This window comes from Oncorhynchus keta, chromosome 15, assembly GCF_023373465.1.
Source record: "Oncorhynchus keta strain PuntledgeMale-10-30-2019 chromosome 15, Oket_V2, whole genome shotgun sequence".
Classification (NCBI taxonomy): Eukaryota; Metazoa; Chordata; class Actinopteri; order Salmoniformes; family Salmonidae; genus Oncorhynchus; species Oncorhynchus keta.
Genome location: NC_068435.1, coordinates 15,829,547 through 15,850,151, shown reverse-complemented (window position 1 = coordinate 15,850,151; position 20,605 = coordinate 15,829,547). Strand labels below are relative to the sequence as shown.

The 20,605-nt window shown below is 40.5% G+C and overlaps 1 protein-coding gene across 2 annotated transcripts in view; it reads right to left on the bottom strand.

The window, feature by feature from the left end:
• Positions 1–2,616: 2,616 nt before the first annotated feature.
• The window catches only part of LOC118394501 (phosphatidylinositol 3-kinase regulatory subunit gamma-like), a 57,254-nt gene continuing 39,265 nt past the window's right edge, over positions 2,617–20,605 (bottom strand). For both annotated transcript variants that reach the window (XM_052463479.1, XM_035787726.2), the window contains exons 8-16: positions 20,350–20,449; positions 19,967–20,065; positions 19,541–19,721; positions 18,868–18,993; positions 18,266–18,408; positions 17,878–18,054; positions 12,005–12,076; positions 10,666–10,839; positions 2,617–9,939 (exon numbers count right to left, since the gene is read on the bottom strand). In XM_052463479.1, the coding sequence (XP_052319439.1) occupies positions 9,756–9,939; positions 10,666–10,839; positions 12,005–12,076; positions 17,878–18,054; positions 18,266–18,408; positions 18,868–18,993; positions 19,541–19,721; positions 19,967–20,065; positions 20,350–20,449 (1,256 nt within the window). In that variant the 3' untranslated portion in view covers positions 2,617–9,755. The remainder of the gene's footprint in view (positions 9,940–10,665; positions 10,840–12,004; positions 12,077–17,877; positions 18,055–18,265; positions 18,409–18,867; positions 18,994–19,540; positions 19,722–19,966; positions 20,066–20,349; positions 20,450–20,605) is intronic.

The window sequence follows — 20,605 nt, the reverse complement described above, 5'->3', positions numbered from 1 at the left end:
CTGAAATATGTAGATATCTCTGTCTGAAAGAATACTACATTTCTCTTGACGTAGTGATGCCGAATGTAAAAACAAAAATGTCTCAACATACCCCACTTTCCCCTACTCCACCTTTTCAAAGTGAAAGAAAAGTATAGAACATTCTCAAATTAATAAAAAATAAAGATGCATTGATTGTGTTTGTCTCCACACCCCAGAGTTACTACCTGGTGGAAGCACCTTCGGCAGCCATTACAGCTGGGAATAATTTGGAATCAGATTCTACCAACCTTGTACAACTCTTAGGGCAACATACTGAGTGTTCAAAACAGTAGGCACAGCTCCTCTTTCCATGACATAGACTTGACCAGGTGAATGCTATGATCCCTTATTGAAGTCCCCTGATACATCCCCTTAAATTAGTGTAGAGGAGGGGGGAGACAGGTTAAAGAAGGATTTTAAACCTTGAGACATGGATTGTGTATGTGTGCCATTCAGAGGGTGAATGGGCATGACAAAAGATTTATGTGCCTTTGAACGGGGAATGGTAGTAGGTGCCAGGCGCACCAGTTTAAGTGTGCCAAGAATTGCAATGCTGCTGGGTTGCTCATGCTCAACAGTTTCCCTTGTGTATCAAGAATAGTCCACCCCCGAAAGGACATCCAGACAACTCGACGACTGTGGGAAGCATTATTTTTTTTATTTTTTATTATTTTATCAGCTATCTGAGCAGCTAACCGATCGCTACATCTGTACATAGCCCATCTGTAAATAGCCCACCCCATCTACACATCTCATCCCTATATTGTTTTTTATTTACTTTTCTGCTCTTTTGCACACCAGTATTTCTACTTGCACATCATCATCTGCTCATCTATCACTCCAGTGTTAATTTTCTAAACCTTACCTCCTCACGCCACCTCTTTAAGGAATACCTAGGATAGGATAAGTAATCCTTCTCACCCCCCTTTAAGATTTAGATGCACTATTGTAAAGTGACTGTTCTACTGGATGTCATAAGGTGAATGCACCAATTTGTAAGTCGCTCTGGATAAGAGCGTCTGCTAAATGACTTAAATGTAAATGTAAATTTGCACACACTGTATATAGACTTTCTTTTTTTTCTACATTTACATTTTTTTACATTTACATTTACATTCTATTGTGTTATTGACTGTACGCTTGTTTATTCACTATGTAACTCTATGTTGTTGTTTGTGTCACACTGCCTTGTTTTATCTTGGCCAGGTTGCAGTTGTAAATGAGAACTTGTTCTCAACTAGCTTACCTGGTTAAATAAAGGTGAAATAGTTATTTTCCTCCATAATTTGCAAATAAATTCATTAAAAATCCTACAATGTGATTTTCTGGATTCTTTTTTCTCATTTTGTCTGTCATAGTTGAAGTGTACATGTGATGAAAATTACAGGCCTCTCTCATCTTTTTAAGTGGGAGAAATTGCACAATTGGTGGCTGACTAAATACTTTTTTGCCCCACTGTATATGCATAGTCACTTTAACCATACCTGCATGTACATACTACCTCAATAAGCCTGACTAACAGGTGTCTGTATATAGCCTTGCTACTGTTATTTTCAAATGTCTTTTCACTGTTGTTTTATTTCGTTACTTACCTACACACACACACACACACACACACATACCTTTTTTTCCCGCACTATTGGTTAGAGCCTGTAAGTAAGCATTTCACTGTTATATTCGGCACACGTGACAAATAAACTTTGATTTGAAACCCTCTGTATTTTCAAGTTGCGGTTGGCGACATCATGTTATGTGTATGCGTGTCATTGGCAGGGACAAGGATAAAAATAAATATGAAAGGAGCAAACTGAGTCTTCAGTTCAGACTTACATTTGCTAAAAAAAAAAGACGGAAACCAGGTTTCAATATTGCTGTTCATCAATGATTCCCAACCATTTCTACAGAGCTTAAGCAATTTTGACAAAACCAATGGAAATACAGTTGCCCTAAGTTGGTAGAATCTGATTCAAAATGATTCACAGCTGTAATGGCTGCCAAAGGTGCCTACATCAAGTATTGACTGGGGTGTGAAGACATACACAATCAAGTCATTTTTTGTATTTGTAATTCATTAGGAAATGTTTCTATCATTTACTTTCACTCTGAAAATGTGGAGTAGCAAATGATAATGAAATGTAAATCCCTTTTTAGATACAATTTTAAGGCAAAAAAATGTGAAGCCTGTGCAATGGGTGTATAAACTTTCACTAGGCACTGTGTACAACAACAAAACATGTCTCCCTCATGTGGTTGAAATTCAATACTGACTGCGTCACAAGTCAGCCTCAGCACGAAGTCCACCAGCCTTCAACTGACAGGAATTAAAATGGAATTGACCCCAACTGACAGGAGGCTGGGGAGGGGATGAGGGCTCATAATGACTGAAATAAAGTGAATGGAATGGTACAAACACAAGGAAATTGTGCATGTGTGATGTGTCAGTGCCATTCCACTCGTTCCATTTCAGCCATTACTAGGAAACCGTATTACTAGGAAACCTGTGCTGCAGCTCTATCCCCATTTATTCTCATCATAGGTTTGACTGAACTCATGGCTACATGTCAAACTTACTGAAAAAATACACATGGAGACCTCTTTCTTTTTCTTACATATTTTATTATTATTTTTTTAAATCATTGCATCATCCTAAGGAAAGAACCGTACAGAAGTAAGAGTACCTGTTTGAGACAACTCCGAAGCAAGCTGTACACAGAAAACAAAATAAAAAATGTTGCATCTGAAATATCTAAGACAGACTGGAAAAAGATGAGAAGAAGAAGAATCTTCCATACATAAAGATTGTGCACACCACAACCAGGAGAGAAGACTCCCACTGGTTCACCAACAGTGCTCCCTCTGAGTTCAATTGCACTTTGGTGTAGAGTAGCTTTATCAGACAGTCTGGTTCATGTCCATTTTACCGTTTTGAAAAAAGGGAAAAACATGACGCCAAATCTCGCTACAATAAGAATCATATTATCATACTGTACTTTGATTTCTCCAAAGCAAATAAAGGCTTGTCAAAATGTACCGGACGTGCATACTACAACTGTCACATGATCACAAACACCACCTAGGATGAAATCTACATTGAAGGGTTGCAGAGATTAGATAACAGAAGTAAACGAAAGCATCATTTTTAATTGAGTCTGTTTTGAATGACAGAGAGAAGGTCAACGAATGTACTGCATTTCTCCATCTTAGTGAGACAAGGATGACCTCTTAGTGCAAAATCGAAACCCATGCCTCTTCTCATTTCCAATTTCCAAATTAAAATGTACTAGTTGGCTAAACCTCTCTCTCACTCTTGAAAAGCAGTCTGAAAACTAGAGCCTCCCAAATCATCTATGGTGTAATCTACAGCCAAAACCTAACTTGAGATTTGTGACTAACTCCAAAAAATGAATGTATTATTATTATTATTTTTAAAATCTCCCATTGATATCAATGCACGATGTGCAAAAACGCTAAATTAAGATTGTCTAAAGTTAGGATTTGTGTCATCGATATGTGTCAGAAACATTTATTCTAATGTCAAAATTTACAACAAAGTGTAAATAGGATCATTTTTGTCATAGGGTCAGTCTGGTCTAAAACGGAGTTTGGAACATCCGTGTGTCACAACAGGTAAATTAATGTTGGGTTTTGATTTACCCACTAACATGGGATGAACAGCTGCGGTGATTTCTCTCTATCCAATAGCATAGACAGTAAGGTAGACGTGCTCGTAAGACAATGCGTCTCTGATTTTTTTTAACTTGAGAAATACTGCACCAAACACCTTAGTCAGATTTCTAATTTTGCAACTAAAACATCCTCGGCCAAAAAGTCTAAATGAATGACAGATTTCTTCTTATCCTAGATTCATTCTGGGATTTTGAGGAGGGGAAATAGGCTTCCAGTGTCTGATGGGGGACAAACATTATTAACTAAATGAGGAATCGGTCAGGAAACACACCTCCAAGACTGAAATCAACCTTTTTGTCATGAGAAACAGAAAAACACATGCATACCGGCCTGTTCAGCATCTCCTTAATGATTCTAAGCCACCCAGGGACCATTCCGCCCTGGGTGCCTTTAAAAAAAAGAAACATATTTTGTTCTAAGCAGATGATGGTAACAATTCTTCTTTTGTCATATTGAGGGAGCACTGTTTGACAAGTAAACAACAACATCTAAACAAAAGAATAAGCAGTCATAACATCTTCAAGTTTAAAATGACAGAGGAAAGAAATAAATCAAATCAATCGATCAGTCATTTTTAGTGACAGACTGATTGATTCTCAAACGCATACTTGCTATTTGGTTAATTAGATATCGTAAACATTTGTACTTTTCTGTATGGAGGAAAATATTCAAGCTAGCTTATTTGATAGATTCTGTACGGTTATCATTAACAAACAAAAACAAACAAAACACTTGGACAGACAAATCAATTAGCTTAAAAGACTAATTAAAAACAAACCCTACTCAGGCACCTTAAAGGAACACTTTCTAATGCCATCATTGTTCCATGTACAAAGGTCTGTTATTCACCGAAGGAGTGTTTCTGATCCATCTACAATTGTACCTTAACTATTGTTGTTGGCAACATGTTTGGATGGTATAAAGTATGTGTTTTCTAGTGCATTTGGGGGGACTTTATCCAATGATTAATAAATGCCCCGCTCTTCGAATTATACATTATTTTCATACCATCTCAAACACTCCCCTGGTGAAACTTTCAAACGGCCTCCTTTTGCTAAATAAAAAACACAACCAGAATCTCAAACTGAGAATACATGTTCATGTCAAAATAAAAATAATTGCCACCATGATCTGAAATAAATGAAAATAAAAAAGGTGCTTTCCCCATTCTATGGACAAAGCAGATCTGTATAGGAAACTATTTTCTGCTCAGAAAAACAATCTTATCATCTTAAAAATATACAGGCTGTAGTCTAGATAGCAGATAGTCCCAGTGTTGGTCAGCTCTGTTGTCACCACCCTTGGTAGGATAGTAACAATGGAGCTTTGCTGAAAGACACTGGTGTCAAGGCTACTGATAATCTCGACTCAGACTTGATACAAACACATATGTGTGAGTTGGTTAAATGGAGCCAAGGTTGACCAATCAGTATGATATCATCATGGACAACTAGATTGAGAGCTGCATTTTAAACATAGATGAGCCTGCCTCCTCTTCATTATAATTATTGTGGGTCAATTAAAATCAACAGAACCACAATCAAAAAAGAAGGAAAGCTTGCTGTTGATTATGATAAAGCTCAGTTTCTGGAAACTAGATATCACTTGGCCCACTGATGAAATGCTGCTGTGGCACGTCAATAGACGTGTTACCATCTAAGCTCTGATTAAGTTAGCTTCTGTTTCTGATCCGTTTCCAGCATAATTAAATCAGAATATATAACCCAAAAACAATATGTCAAGATATATTTCAATATATTTCTTCCAAATATGATTCAAACCTAAATATTCATCAAACGTAATAAATGTTAATTACTTGTATTCAGTAAACTATATGGTAGATGTATGATACCTTATTACAAGTATTTTGTACCAGAGATAAGCAATAATGGGTAATTCATCTGATCATTTTGGAGGGTGCTTGGACACATGCTGTTTCACGATAACAGGGTAAAGGACAATTCAAAGCAACTTCTGCTCCAAGTCAAAGCACAACAATGGTCAACTCACCCTCATCCCTCTTCCGCAAACCAATCTCATTGGGCATGACCACTGAAACACGATCACTGCACAAATGTTAACATTAATGTTAATGCACGTGACGTTAATGTGACTCCATGACATTCATATAGCATTAAAGAGCTGAGGACCGACCAATTATACCGATTGCATATTAGCTAGCTTCCCTTTCATTTGGTTTGAAACGGGTCACCCATTTTCAAATGGGAAATGGGTAGGCCTGACACAATCAAAACCAGACACGGAACACAGTTTTATAGTATATACAGTTAAACAATTGAATCATGAAAAACAGCAATAATGGACATTAGTCCCTCTTGTCTCAATGTCAATTTCAAAACAGGTCCAGAATACAGGCTACTATTTCAAAGTTTGTCATGCCTCCACCCTATGTATTGTGTAAGGGGACAACAACAGGGTTTTTTTTCACTTTGATTCACAAAGAAAGTCAGATAAAACATCCCTGACATGAGACGCTTAATAAAAAAACACTATCATGGCTTACTGAGCTTCTCTGACATGGTTTAGGATTAATTCATACTTTGTAGACCTAAACACACTCAATTAAGGAGTGTGGAACAGGAAAGAGCACATTCACAAAATGATGGTCCGACGGACTGTAAATAAATACGTCAGTAGCTGGGTAAACTGGATCTGAATTCACAGGGTATTGATGTGAAAACACAGAAATACTGCATGCATTCAATTGAGTGCGTATCGAATGAGATTCGGCTTATTAAACAAAACGCGGTGTTGGGCTACGACTGTGTATTCACATTTCTATCCACTCTAGGTTTGATTCAATATACAACAAACCCCAAAGGAAACTGCCTCGCTCACTGAAGAGCACCAAGCAATAGCCCCAGTCACAAAAAACAAAACAAAAGAGAAGCCTAACTAAACAAACAACCTCCATAACTCGCACACACACACACACACACACACACACACACACACACACACACACACACACACACACACACACACACACACACACACACACACACACACACACACACACACACACACACACACACACACACACACACACACTAAAGGAAAGACGATAACTATGCTCATTTGTCAGTTCTCTTCAGGGGTTGACATTATTTGCCTGGCTACTCAGACTCCTTGCTCCAGCCAAACGCTATGCCACACCCCCGGACGTTAGTTTCTTACGCAATACCTCCCCGACCCATCACCGAATGCAAATATATTCAGGGCCACCTGATTGGTCCAGAAACCGATGGGTTGGGCCAGAGCCAGAACACGTGGGTAAAGCGGCGGTTTGAAAATTCGTCGTTGGCTTTGACACTAATTGGTTAGAGACAATCTAATCGCTGATTACTTTATTTTGCACAACGCCCCTCACCACAAATGACTTCAATGATGGTAGTCTCGGACTAAAGTATGTAGTGAACAACAGAGAAGTGGAAGAATTTAGTGCGGGTCGTCAGGCTATGACATTGGCAAATGCTTTTTAAACAAAGACTACAGTACACTGTGGCTCTGTAAACAGGAGAGAAGCTCTTCTGACATAAAGACAAGAGCTAAGTAACGCAGACAGAGAAGGCACTTCTTAACTTTGTGATTCACACTCTTTTATATCCCTCTCAAGACACCCAACTAATGTCACTTTGAGTTTAATTCTTGTCTAGTCTTCTGGCCAAGAACTGTGCAAAGCACCATTAAACAGTACCAATGCATTTATCCGTAACATCATTTTTGTCTCCAACCAACATTTGTACCATCTAATTTCCCATAACTAATTAACCAATCCACTTGAATGACTGTTCAATTGCAATATTTACGCATCATACTTAATCTGTATTACCAAAAGAGCGAGAATAAATCACACTTTGAGCAAATTATCATGTTTAGAACTGCCCAAAAAGGAGTGGCCATCATTCTACAAATGTTCTCAACGAATCTAAACGCAGCACTTAAATCAAGTCACCAAACTTAAATCCTCGATATGCTCAGTTTCATTACATGATGTTTCTTTAAAAGGGAAAACCATTCAATAAAATGGTTTAGATTTGTTTCTGTTGATACAGTCCTAAAATGTTTTGGGACTGTATCAAGTGGACTAATGAAAAAAAATATACCAAAGATAGTTTGGGTGGATTTTCACTTTAAGTCAAGAATCAACCTTCAAATTTTGGCTGAAGTGTATTCACACAAACAAAGTCTATGCTATGGAAAAGGAATAGAAGCATTGGCAGAGTAAGTCCCTGAAGCCACACAACAAAAGTACTGCTCAGTACCTGTGGAGGGATTCACTCGACAGTGAGTGTGTCTGTAAATCTCCATGTATTCTTATTCACTTACTATTGTTTGTGCATTATACAGGTCTACGACATGAGACGTACACACTTAAAACAGCACGAGTACTAGGGCTAGTGTCTAGGTACTATCCAAAAGAAGGATTTACATGCATTCTGTACTTATAGAAAATCTCTCGAACCTCCGTGGTCATGCTCAAAACGGATCAGATATTTTATTTGCTACATGAAAGACATCCTTCATTTGGCTCAAGTTTAGCTGGATACTGTGCATCCTCCAGCAGTTTCCCCTGCGGGGGGACACAGTTGGAAAGGAAAGCATTCAATACTTTCTGTTTGCATGGTTACGTACAGCAAATACAGCTTTTAGACTGACAGTCACACTGCCTGTTACTGTCTGTAGATATATGGGTCATATAACGTTAATCTGGGGGTTTTCTTATGTACAACAATGTTCTACAGCTCTGTGAATCAAGCTTGTGTCAAATTAAAACAAAATTCAAGCTCAAAGAGGAAGTACTGTGAGTAGTAGTAACGCTGTGACAAAAGCAAACGCTTGTGAGAAGAACATTGTACTAGACAGGCTTCCTAGAGACTAAGCCATACAGCACCGAGAGTTAAGATCCAATAGATTGATGCTCTGTGAGTATATTCACGTAGAAATAAAAACACCAAGAATACTAACAGTAATACCATAGTCAATCATGGCTACAGGCTACAGTATAAAAGAAAGCACTGGAAGCAGAGTTGGGGTCAATTCCATTTGAATTCCACTCAATTCAGAAAGTATATTAAATTCCAATGTAAAATGTTCCTCATTGAAAAGCATTAAAGATCATTGGAATTGGCATTTCAGTGTGTTTCCTGAAATGACTGGAATATAAATGGAATTGACCCCAATCCTGACTAGAACAGAAATGTAGAAATGAGCTTGGAGGGATTTCTCCACTAGCCATGATTAAATGAAAAAGGGAAACTTGAATCCCTTTAGAAACTGTATTCATCAATAAACTATATATTTGATCTATTGTGAATATCATCTATATATTCACAATACACCAAATATATCACATCTCTTTTCATAAAGAATGTATATCTTACAACAAACTGGAGGAGAGCCCACGGCAGTTTCATGGAAATTGGACTTAAAAAACAATATCTATCTATCTATCTATCTATCTATCTATCTATCTATCTATCTATCTATCTATCTATCTATCTATCTATCTATCTATCTATCTATCTATCTATCATATATATTTCTAAAGCTGTAGTTTGCTCTCCCTCCCAGCACCAACCCACCCACCCCACAGTCCCCTTCTTTCCCAACACAGGCTTGTGGTCAATCAAGGCTCTCTATGGCACTTAAGCAAGCTTTTTATAGAATCTAACAGTTTGACCCTCCACCCCAGCCCTCCTTTTCAGCACCATGCATCTGAAAGCTGGCATCAACTTCCCTTCCCCCAAGAATCTATTCTACATCCAGTATCTTTACCCTCCAGCTTCCCGACTCTCTCCTTTCCTCTCTCATTCCCTCTTGCTCTTCTAACTATGGTCTGAAAGCTTATATCATAACTGTGTGCTTATGTTGTTTTTCGTCTACGAACACATCTATGTTTTTTGTCTCATGTTTACTGTGGCTGGTACTGTAGTACATAGTGTGCTTGATTTGCCATGCTTTAGAAGCTCTGGTCTCCATTGGGGGTCGTCATGCCATGCTGCCCCTCATCTGGGGTGCTGCTGCTAGGTCTGGGTGAGGACCGGGTAGGCCAGGGTTACATTCAGCTGGTCGTTGTGTTGGACCAGTGACTCGTGCTTGTAGTGGAGCACCAGGTCCTTCAGGGAGCCGTAAAGGTTGTAGGGCTCGGCGAAGCCATAGCCTTTGTCCGTCTTGTAGATGACGCAGTGTTTGGTGTCGCCGTCCACACTGGGGGAGACAGAGCGATTACAGTTTTATACAAACAAACAGAAGGTCAAATGTCAAATGTTTCCTTAGTAATTAAAAACAAAAACAACATTTTAGGTTATACGTTAGGGTTGGTCTGAAGCCAAAAAAATAAAGGAAATTCACAATCATCACAAGCCCCAACTTCACCCATGCGCTATTAAGGTTTTCCAGGGCACAGCTTTGACCTACTCCACACTATAAAAAACATCCTGTTGTTTTTACGGTAACTTACTGGCAGCCAGTTACCTGTAAGTTACTGTAAAAGGGTACAATATATTATGTAAAATTACAAAGCAACTGTAAAGTTTAAAATGTACTGTTAAACCAAAGTTTCAATGGAATTAAAAGGTAGAATACTGTACTTTTTATTTTTCACAATAACTTACAGGTAACTGTCTGACAATAAGTTACCGTAAAAAGGATACAATTGTTTTTACAGTGCAGTAGCTATGTGGGTCTCCCCTTTGTTGTCTACTGGTGTCCCCTTAAATCAATGGCACAGTGTACAATTGTCATTTGAGGGGATGCCAACAACATTACTTAAAATTGGCAAGTAAGAATAGGGATAATGTATGTGTATGTTAGTTACAACCACATACTATATTCCTACTTGCCAATTTTTCAATAGATCAACCCATCAATGAATAATCTTAGCACTTTCGACAGACACAAAAGGCCATGTAACACATTGAAATAAACACTCACACTACAGAGCAGGCATAGGAGCCCTTCTGCGTCTGGCTCTCTCGGATGAGGAAGGTGCCGTCACACTTGTCCCTCAGCAGCTCCTCTGCCTGGGTGCGCTTGATGTCGCCCATGTACCAGGTGCCGTCGTCGTGGTGGGGCGAGCCTTCGTCCTCCTCCACCAGCCAGTAGGAGCTGTAGGAGGGAGATAAAAAAAGAAAACAGATTGAACCTTTATTTAACCAGGTAGGCAAGTTGAGAACAAGTTCTCATTTACAACTGCGACCCGGCTAAGATAAAGCAAAGCAGTGCGACACAAACAACAACACAGAGTTACACATGGAATAAACAAGCGCACAGTCAATAACACAATAGAAAAAATAAAGTCTATATACAGTGTGTGCAAATGGTGTGAGGTTGGCAATAAATAGGCCATAGTAGCGAAGTAATTACAATTTATCAAATTAACACTGGAGTGATAGATGAGCAGATGATGATGTGCAAGTAGAGATACTGGTGTGCAAAAGAGCAGAAAAGTAACTAAAAACAATATGGGGATGAGGTAGGTAGAATTGGTTGGCTAGTTACAGATGGACTATGTACAGCTGCAGCGATCGGTTAGCTGCTCAGATAGCTGATGTTTGAAGTTAGTGAGGGAAATATAAGTCTCTAGCTTCAGCGATTTTTGCAATTCGTTCCAGTCACTGGCAGCAGAGAACTGGAAGGAAAAGCGACCAAAGGAGGTGTTGGCCCTATGGGACTCCCAATCATGGCCGGATGTGATGCAGCCTGGATTCAAACCAGGGAATGCAGTGCCTTAGACCGCTTAGCCACTCGGGAGCCCTAAAGATGGGGGGGTTTATGACTCATCGTCTTACTGGATGTCTTTCTAAATCCTTTATAACAGTTTTAGGTTTATTATTAGATGTATTTTGGTGCTGCAGACATTTGGGGAGATGGTGCAGAGTTTAAAAGCCTTTGGCCTTTTAGGGAAAGACAACATGATCATCGCCAGTGGGCAGAATTGGTTGCAATTATGTAACTATGTCATTTATGTCAAATGTATTTTTACAACAAGAATATGACATAAATTTGACATCAATACAGAATACAAGGCAACAGTTTCAAATTCAACATTTACAGATGGTCAGATGTGTAAATGCCAGATGGGCTGGTTAATTTTTAGCCTATTACGGCCTGTCCAACTACTTTTTTTTAGCAAAATTATAATGGGGGTAAAATGGGCGGGTGTATTAGAAATGCCAGAGCCAATTTCTGGTTCCAGTCCACTCCTGCCCATGTACGTAGCTCTTAACAAGCGATCTAATCACTTGCCAAACATTCCTTCTTCATCACTTACTCTTCTGCCTCATTCTTTATGCCCAGCCATTCATTAATCTTCTTCTGCCTGGTCCCCTTCTGTGTCAACCACCTGCAAGACCAAAGAAAGAGAATTTGACTCCATTCCTCTTCAATTCAGTTCACAAATACTCATAGAAAAGAATAAGAAGCATAACATAGCATAGCATCGCATAGCATTGTATAGCCTAGCATTGTATAGCCACCCAACCAACATGTCCAGGTGGGGAGCAACAGCTCTACATGGTTATCTTAGCTGGTACACATTTGGGTTGACCTTTTGGGCAAGACATGGAAAAACCGAGTGTATATAGTCAGGGTCTGTCTATGGGACCCAGTTTGGCCTACTACCAGGGTCGCACATGGGAAAACCCATGTGGACTATAACATAGGTCCCAAATGGGCCCTTTACCATTTATAAAGGGGTTATCTGTTGTGAATATGGCCAGGGATTGTCTCTGGGACCCCATTGGGCATAGCACCTGGGTCATGCATTAGAAAACCTGTCTATGGAGAAAACCTCTGTGGGTTATAGTGTGGGTCCAAAATGGGCCCTGAATACTTTTTAATGCGCTGTAAAAACGCCAACTAATGAAATGTAGAGAAGCTAAAATAAGAAAGTTGTGTCAACATTTTCATGTTCGTGCGGGTTTAATTGTTTAATTGATATCATGCTGGTGAAATTCTTCTCAACATAATGTTTGCCTGAAAAGCCATTAGCTCGTGCGTGCTGTCATATTTTCTTTAAAGACTCATGCACATATTCAATATTTTGAGGAGCAAGGGCATATGACGGAACTTCAAAATTCAGGTGCTAAACTAAAGACTGTACAGTAAACGTTGGGGTTCTAACTCCATGTCAAGGCAAGACAGCGGGAGCTGGGAATCTACAAAGTGATTTGACCGGTAAGTGGAATGGACTATATGTTATGTTTCTTGTGTGGTTAGCTAGCTAATTAGTTTTGGTATTTTCTGATGTTGCCTGGCTGCAGACTTGTTATAACTAACGATAGCTAGCTAATGTTTGGCATTGTTTCTAGTAAGCTAGCTAAGGCTATGTTTCTAACTCAAGACGAGCTGAAACAATGTGACTAGCTAGCTCAAAAATCCTCCTTGTTGTCGAGGTAGCTATCTAGCCCCGTCACGAACATACTGGGCCTTGGTTTATTGTTGAGCTAGTTCCTGTCAGTGTTGCCAACTCCTCAGTAAGGAAAGTAGCTATTGGCTGTCCTAAAAGTTGCTAAATGATGTCATCGTCTAATTTGCATAATTGGCCATGTGCATGTAATTGTGATGGACGCTGTAGGAGAGAGGGATAACGTCGTGGGAGAGACAAAAGTGAGTAAAAAACACCCTAAATATGGTTAGAACTACAAATGAGCAAGCTGCAGAGAGTGAACAAGAACCAGATATTGAGGCCATACTTCTCCTTCAGCACTTTATGGACCCCATTGTTAATCCCCGTCATAACAGAGGCATTGTCAGTCCCTATCTCCAGGAGTTTATCTTTTTTAAGAAAACACTTTGAGGAAAGCCACAACAGCACAGGCTTTAGATTTGGCATCTCCTCCCTCCAACTCAACAAGCCCCAGAAAAGTTGATAAATTGTCTGCTTGGTGTCACTAAAGTACCTTATCACAACCCCCAGGTACTTAGAAACACTTACATCCGTGGACTCATCGAGGAGGCTGAAACACTGGTCACCCACATCCGTGGACTCATCGAGGAGGAGGCTGAAACGCTGGTCACCCACATCTGCGACCAACTTTTTCAGAAAGTATGGTGCTAGAACACCATTAATCATTTCTGTGCACTTTGAAGTGGGTAGCAGCAGTAGTCTGAGAAAGCAGCTCTACATACTTCTCCAATGTGATCACATGCCAGCATGGAACAGTGTTATAACTAATGCCATGGTGGCTTCAGACTTTATTGCAGAGTCAATTTTTTAAACCATAAATGGCAGCTTGTTTTGGGTGGAACTGTTATAAGGCTTTGCATTTTGAGTATGTTTTTTAGTTGTCATGTGTTTTTTTACATCACTAAGTTTGGCGTAGAAATTAGCCTTTACAATACAGGCAGTATGCCCGTGTATCATCTCCAATAAACAGCTTCAACCAGCCTTTACAATACAGGCAGTATGCCCGTGTATCATCTCCAATAAACAACTTCAACCAGCCTTTACAATACAGGCAGTATGCCCGTGTATCATCTCCAATAAACGGCTTCAACCAGCCTTTACAATACAGGCAGTATGCCCGTGTATCATCTCCAATAAACAACTTCAACCAGCCTTTACAATACAGGCAGTATGCCCGTGTATCATCTCCAATAAACAGCTTCAACCAGCCTTTATAATACAGGCAGTATGCCCGTGTATCATCTCCAATAAACAGCTTCAACCAGCCTTTACAATACAGGCAGTATGCCCGTGTATCATCTCCAATAAACAGCTTCAACCAGCCTTTACAATACAGGCAGTATGCCCGTGTATCATCTCCAATAAACAGCTTCAACCAGCCTTTACAATACAGGCAGTATGCCCGTGTATCATCTCCAATAAACAACTTCAACCAGCCTTTACAATACAGGCAGTATGCCCGTGTATCATCTCCAATAAACGGCTTCAACCAGCCTTTACAATACAGGCAGTATGCCCGTGTATCATCTCCAATAAACAACTTCAACCAGCCTTTACAATACAGGCAGTATGCCCGTGTATCATCTCCAATAAACAGCTTCAACCAGCCTTTACAATACAGGCAGTATGCCCGTGTATCATCTCCAATAAACGGCTTCAACCAGCCTTTACAATACAGGCAGTATGCCCGTGTATCATCTCCAATAAACGGCTTCAACCAGCCTTTACAATACAGGCAGTATGCCCGTGTATCATCTCCAATAAACAGCTTCAACCAGCCTTTACAATACAGGCAGTATGCCTGTGTATCATCTCCAATAAACAGCTTCAACCAGCCTTTACAATACAGGCAGTATGCCCGTGTATCATCTCCAATAAACGGCTTCAACCAGCCTTTACAATACAGGCAGTATGCCCGTGTATCATCTCCAATAAACGGCTTCAACCAGCCTTTACAATACAGGCAGTATGCCCGTGTATCATCTCCAATAAACGGCTTCAACCAGCCTTTACAATACAGACAGTATGCCCGTGTATCATCTCCAATAAACGGCTTCAACCAGCCTTTACAATACAGGCAGTATGCCCGTGTATCATCTCCAATAAACGGCTTCAACCAGCCTTTACAATACAGGCAGTATGCCCGTGTATCATCTCCAATAAACAACTTCAACCAGCCTTTACAATACAGGCAGTATGCCCGTGTATCATCTCCAATAAACAGCTTCAACCAGCCTTTATAATACAGGCAGTATGCCCGTGTATCATCTCCAATAAACAGCTTCAACCAGCCTTTACAATACAGGCAGTATGCCCGTGTATCATCTCCAATAAACAGCTTCAACCAGCCTTTACAATACAGGCAGTATGCCCGTGTATCATCTGCAATAAACAGCTTCAACCAGCCTTTACAATACAGGCAGTATGCCCGTGTATCATCTCCAATAAACAACTTCAACCAGCCTTTACAATACAGGCAGTATGCCCGTGTATCATCTCCAATAAACGGCTTCAACCAGCCTTTACAATACAGGCAGTATGCCCGTGTATCATCTCCAATAAACAACTTCAACCAGCCTTTACAATACAGGCAGTATGCCCGTGTATCATCTCCAATAAACGGCTTCAACCAGCCTTTACAATACAGGCAGTATGCCCGTGTATCATCTCCAATAAACGGCTTCAACCAGCCTTTACAATACAGGCAGTATGCCCGTGTATCATCTCCAATAAACGGCTTCAACCAGCCTTTACAATACAGGCAGTATGCCCGTGTATCATCTCCAATAAACGGCTTCAACCAGCCTTTACAATACAGACAGTATGCCCGTGTATCATCTCCAATAAACGGCTTCAACCAGCCTTTACAATACAGGCAGTATGCCCGTGTATCATCTCCAATAAACGGCTTCAACCAGCCTTTACAATACAGGCAGTATGCCCCTGTATCATCTCCAATAAACAGCTTCAACCAGCCTTTACAATACAGGCAGTATGCCCGTGTATCATCTCCAATAAACAGCTTCAACCAGCCTTTACAATACAGGCAGTATGCCCGTGTATCATCTCCAATAAACAGCTTCAACCAGCCTTTACAATACAGGCAGTATGCCCGTGTATCATCTCCAATAAACGGCTTCAACCAGCCTTTACAATACAGGCAGTATGCCCGTGTATCATCTCCAATAAACAGCTTCAACCAGCCTTTACAATACAGGCAGTATGCCCGTGTATCATCTCCAATAAACAGCTTCAACCAGCCTTAGAATTCAGGGTTTGATTCCCAACCCTTTCTGTATTTTTGAGTGTACAGTTTAGACTGAGACATGATGAGCTAGCCAGCTAGATGTTTAGCTTATGTCACAGAGAGGCACACACACAGTGGATAAGGTGAGTAAGTTACTGAGGCTGTCTGTGTGAGTCAAATGCAGTGATTTATTTATGTGCAGTGATTTATTTTAGACAGAACATTTTACATTTACATCCCGCCCTGAATATAAGCCAGGGCGGGATCAGCCAGCAACGGCTTCCCGCATGCGACATTCATTTGCAGTCTGGACGCGGAGGGGTGAACATCTCCTGCTCTGACTGCAGTTGGGAGGGACTGCTGTCCGAGGACTGGGCCGCCTGTGACTTCTTTGGGACGGGGATGGGGCCCACAGCAGCACCCACTGCTCGTTGAGAAGAGTAAGAACGATACGTGCTTTCACGTCAGAGTCTCCAAAAGTCTCCAATAACACCAGAAAAAGTTGCTAGATTTGTCGCTAGTCGATTGTTTGAAAATGTGTCGCTACAGGGGTCTGAATAGTTGCTAAATATAGCGACAAAGTTGCTAAGTTGGCAACACTGATTACTGTTAGCGAGCTTGTTTTGCATGGGAGCCAACAAAAATGGCTTGCTTGCTGAACAAGCTTGTGTTAGTAGTAAAGAAACACTCATGACATGTTTGAACCACTGAGTTGACTATGTCGTTTTTTGTGAGTGTACATTTCTCAGTAGCTAATTATACTGCCCTCGCTGTATTTATCGTCTGTTGGCTTATTCGGTCCAAGTTTCAAGCCATGTTAATTGCTACCCAGGCAAGTAGATTCTGAATCCGAATGACGGCTGCCATTTGTCAGAATGCTGATGAATTGTTCAGGAATTGCTTGGCAAATGATTTGCGATTCACATGCTGTAATATGCTGGGAATGTATTATTTTTAAGGAATCAAGTATTTTGTTGATTGGAATCAATTTAAGGACTCAAGTGTTGTTTGTGGAATTTGTAGTAAAATGAAACTGAAATTAGAAATTTGGCCTCCTACACTAACTGAACTAAAATGAATACCATGTGTAATTATTGAGCTAGATAAAATCGGCTTGTTAGAAAAGACTGTCCAGAAAACATATTCTGAATGGTCCAAAATATTAAAGAGTCTTCCAAATGAAAAACAAATAAGATTACTGTAGCCCTGTAAAAATGGTAAGGGGTCCACTTGGCTGCATTTACACATCTTGCCCAATTATTGGCAAAAGTGCTGATCTGATTGGTCAAAAGACAAATTAGTGAAAAAAAGAAACAGAATTGAACTGCCTGTGTAAATGCAGCCCATGTTGTAGCCCACACGGGTTTTTTCCATGTCTGTCTCAAAAGGTTAACCCAACTAGGTTCTAGCTAAGAGTCCTTGGTTAAAGACCGAATATAAATGTAAGGGCTGGGATAGTATAGCATTGTACAGCATAGCGTTTTCTTACACCAGGTACTGGTCCCTGATCTTCCTTAGCTGCATGAGGTCTGGTTTCAGGCTGTTCATCCTCTTGTCAATCTCTCTGTTGTCGGTTGCCTGCTGTTTCAGGTCCTGCTCCAGCTTCCTCTTGCTGTCGTGGATCTCTGTCACCCGAGACTTCAGACGCTCCGAGTTGCTCTGGATCCTGAAGTGAGTGGGAAGAAAGCTCCATAACAGTTTTTGCTCTGGGGTTCATTTGTAGTGGTCTGGTTTGGTTTGACTGTTCTTTACAATACATTGACTGAATGTTGTTTTAAAATTGTCTTAAAATACATGCTACATACATACATAGGTACTAGTTTGATACGGGCTGTGGTATAAATACCCATGTCACTATGAATAGGCAAAATGCTTACTTCTGGATCTCTTTGTCGTTGCCTTCACGACGGAACTTCTCGATGGTCTCTTTGCTGTAGCGCTCCTGAGTCTCACACTGCTCTTCGAAGATCTTGATGGTCTCGTTGAAGGCCTCGATGGCTGTGCGCTTCATCTGGAGCTCCTGACAGAGACACAAACGGGATCACCTCATGACAGTTAGGAGGCATGTGATTTTCCATCATGCCATTTTCACATCATTATTTACAGAGGAAGGATACAAAAAAAGACAAATACAAGACAAATCGTTTTGTGACAGAGCTTGAGTGAGCTGGTCCAGAAGTCAGTAGTGTGGACTAATAGTTTCTATACAGTATAGTAAAGCAATAAGGCCCGAGGAGGTGTGGTATATGGCCAATATATTACAGCTAAGGGCTGTTCTTAAGCACGATGCAATGCAGAGTGCCAGGATACATCCCTTAGCTGTGGTATGTTGCCAATATGCCACGAACCCCAGAGGTGCCTTATTGCTATTATAAACTGGTTACCAACGTAATTAGAGCAGTAAAATAAATGTTTTATCATACCCGCCAATCAGCATTCAATGCTCAAACCACCCAGTTTATAATAAGCAATATAGGACCTGTGAGGTACGTGTGTACTCCTCGTAGAGCACGTCGTACTCCCAGCTCTTCTCCTGGTACTGCTCATGGTACACCTTCAGCTGCTCGCCCACCGCCTCAGTGCTGTCCTCCTTCACCAGCTGCTCCTGAGGAGAAATGTTGCCAGGGCCATATATTTAGAGAGTTGGGACAACTTTTAAAACAGTTTGTCATGTTAGCGCCTTTGAGCATTCCATTTATCCATTCATGACGAGAATCTTGAGCATAGCATTGTTAAAAATTCAGAAAATTCAGTGAACTGCTATTGGTCAACATTGCCCATGGGGAGCTAACATGGCTGCCATGGAATGTAGTGTCATGTAAATGGATCATAATGCGGAAACCTCAATATCCTAACTCTCCAAGCAGCCACTCAGGATGGAGGACAGCAATACAAATTCAGCAGGAACTGTTTTCTCCATTTTGGCATCAAAAGTTCAATGAAAAGGCCATTCCAACTTGCATTCTAAATGAAATGCATTATGCTGGAACTTCAGGTGCCTAAATGGCAACCCCTCAGATATTTCACAAATATGACCATAGTATCAATTACAGGAGGGTTTTGTGTAGCCTCAAGAGAGGTGGGCCAGCAAATACTTTTTCATTTTCATGGACAATTATGTTGTTCAGTTGGTGTTCATGTAGTGTATGTACCTGCTGGAATTTGGAGACGGGGTAGAGGAGCCGGGTGTCCAGCTTGGCGTTGTACTGGGCCAGGGACTCATGGCGGTAGTGGTTGATGAGCTCCACCACCGTGATAAAGGTGAGAGGCTCTGAGAAGCCATAGCGACCTTCCCGGTGGCAGACCTTGATCAGCTTGTTGTTTCCGCCTTTCCTGTGGAACGGTTGAGAAATCAGTCTTAAGTCCTTTAGAAAGTAGTTCCAGTTCTTTCCTTCATTTTGTTTTTACTCTGCTGAGCTACAAGGGTCCCAAGTATTGCAATAGCAAACATTCCACATTCAAAAAGGAGATAGAAAATGATACACAGAATCAAGTATTCACAGAGGTTCAAGAATGGTAATGTTAATGGTCCTGTTGACATAACATCTATATATAATCTACAGGGGGCAGCCTCTCACCTGAGGGTCAGTGTGTACTCTCCCTCCAGTTTGCTGGAGGCGTCACGGACCATGAACGTCCCGTCAGGGGTGTCTCTCATCTTCTCATTCACTTCCTCCCTGGGAACACAACGGCAAAGTTAGAGGCAATTGGGAATTCATGAAAACACCACATCCTTCACAATACAACTTAATCACTTGCACGCAATTATAATAGGCTGTTCAATGTGTGCAAAGTATCCTATACTACAATCCACAATAATGTTTACTATAATCCTGTTTTAATCCACCCCAAAAATAAGTACTATAATCCTAAATACTAAACTATAGGCCTACTATTTTGTTGATGTATTAAATGATTTCATTGATGTAGAAATGTTATTGTTACATGAATGGCTCTTCACCTGGAGATTTCACCCCAGTACCACTCCGAATCACTCAGTATGCTGCTCTCAGTCATGGCTGGAGTTGTATCTTTGACCTTTACTGGCATGGCTGGTAGAGCTACACATAAACAGAGACGTTCATTAGTTAGGAAAGGTTTTGACAAGCATCACAGTTAATTAATAGAATACATTTAATTCAAACCTACAGATCCTAACATATGAAACACACAACTTTTTGACGGAAACATTTCATCAGTCTGTACTAATCAGCACT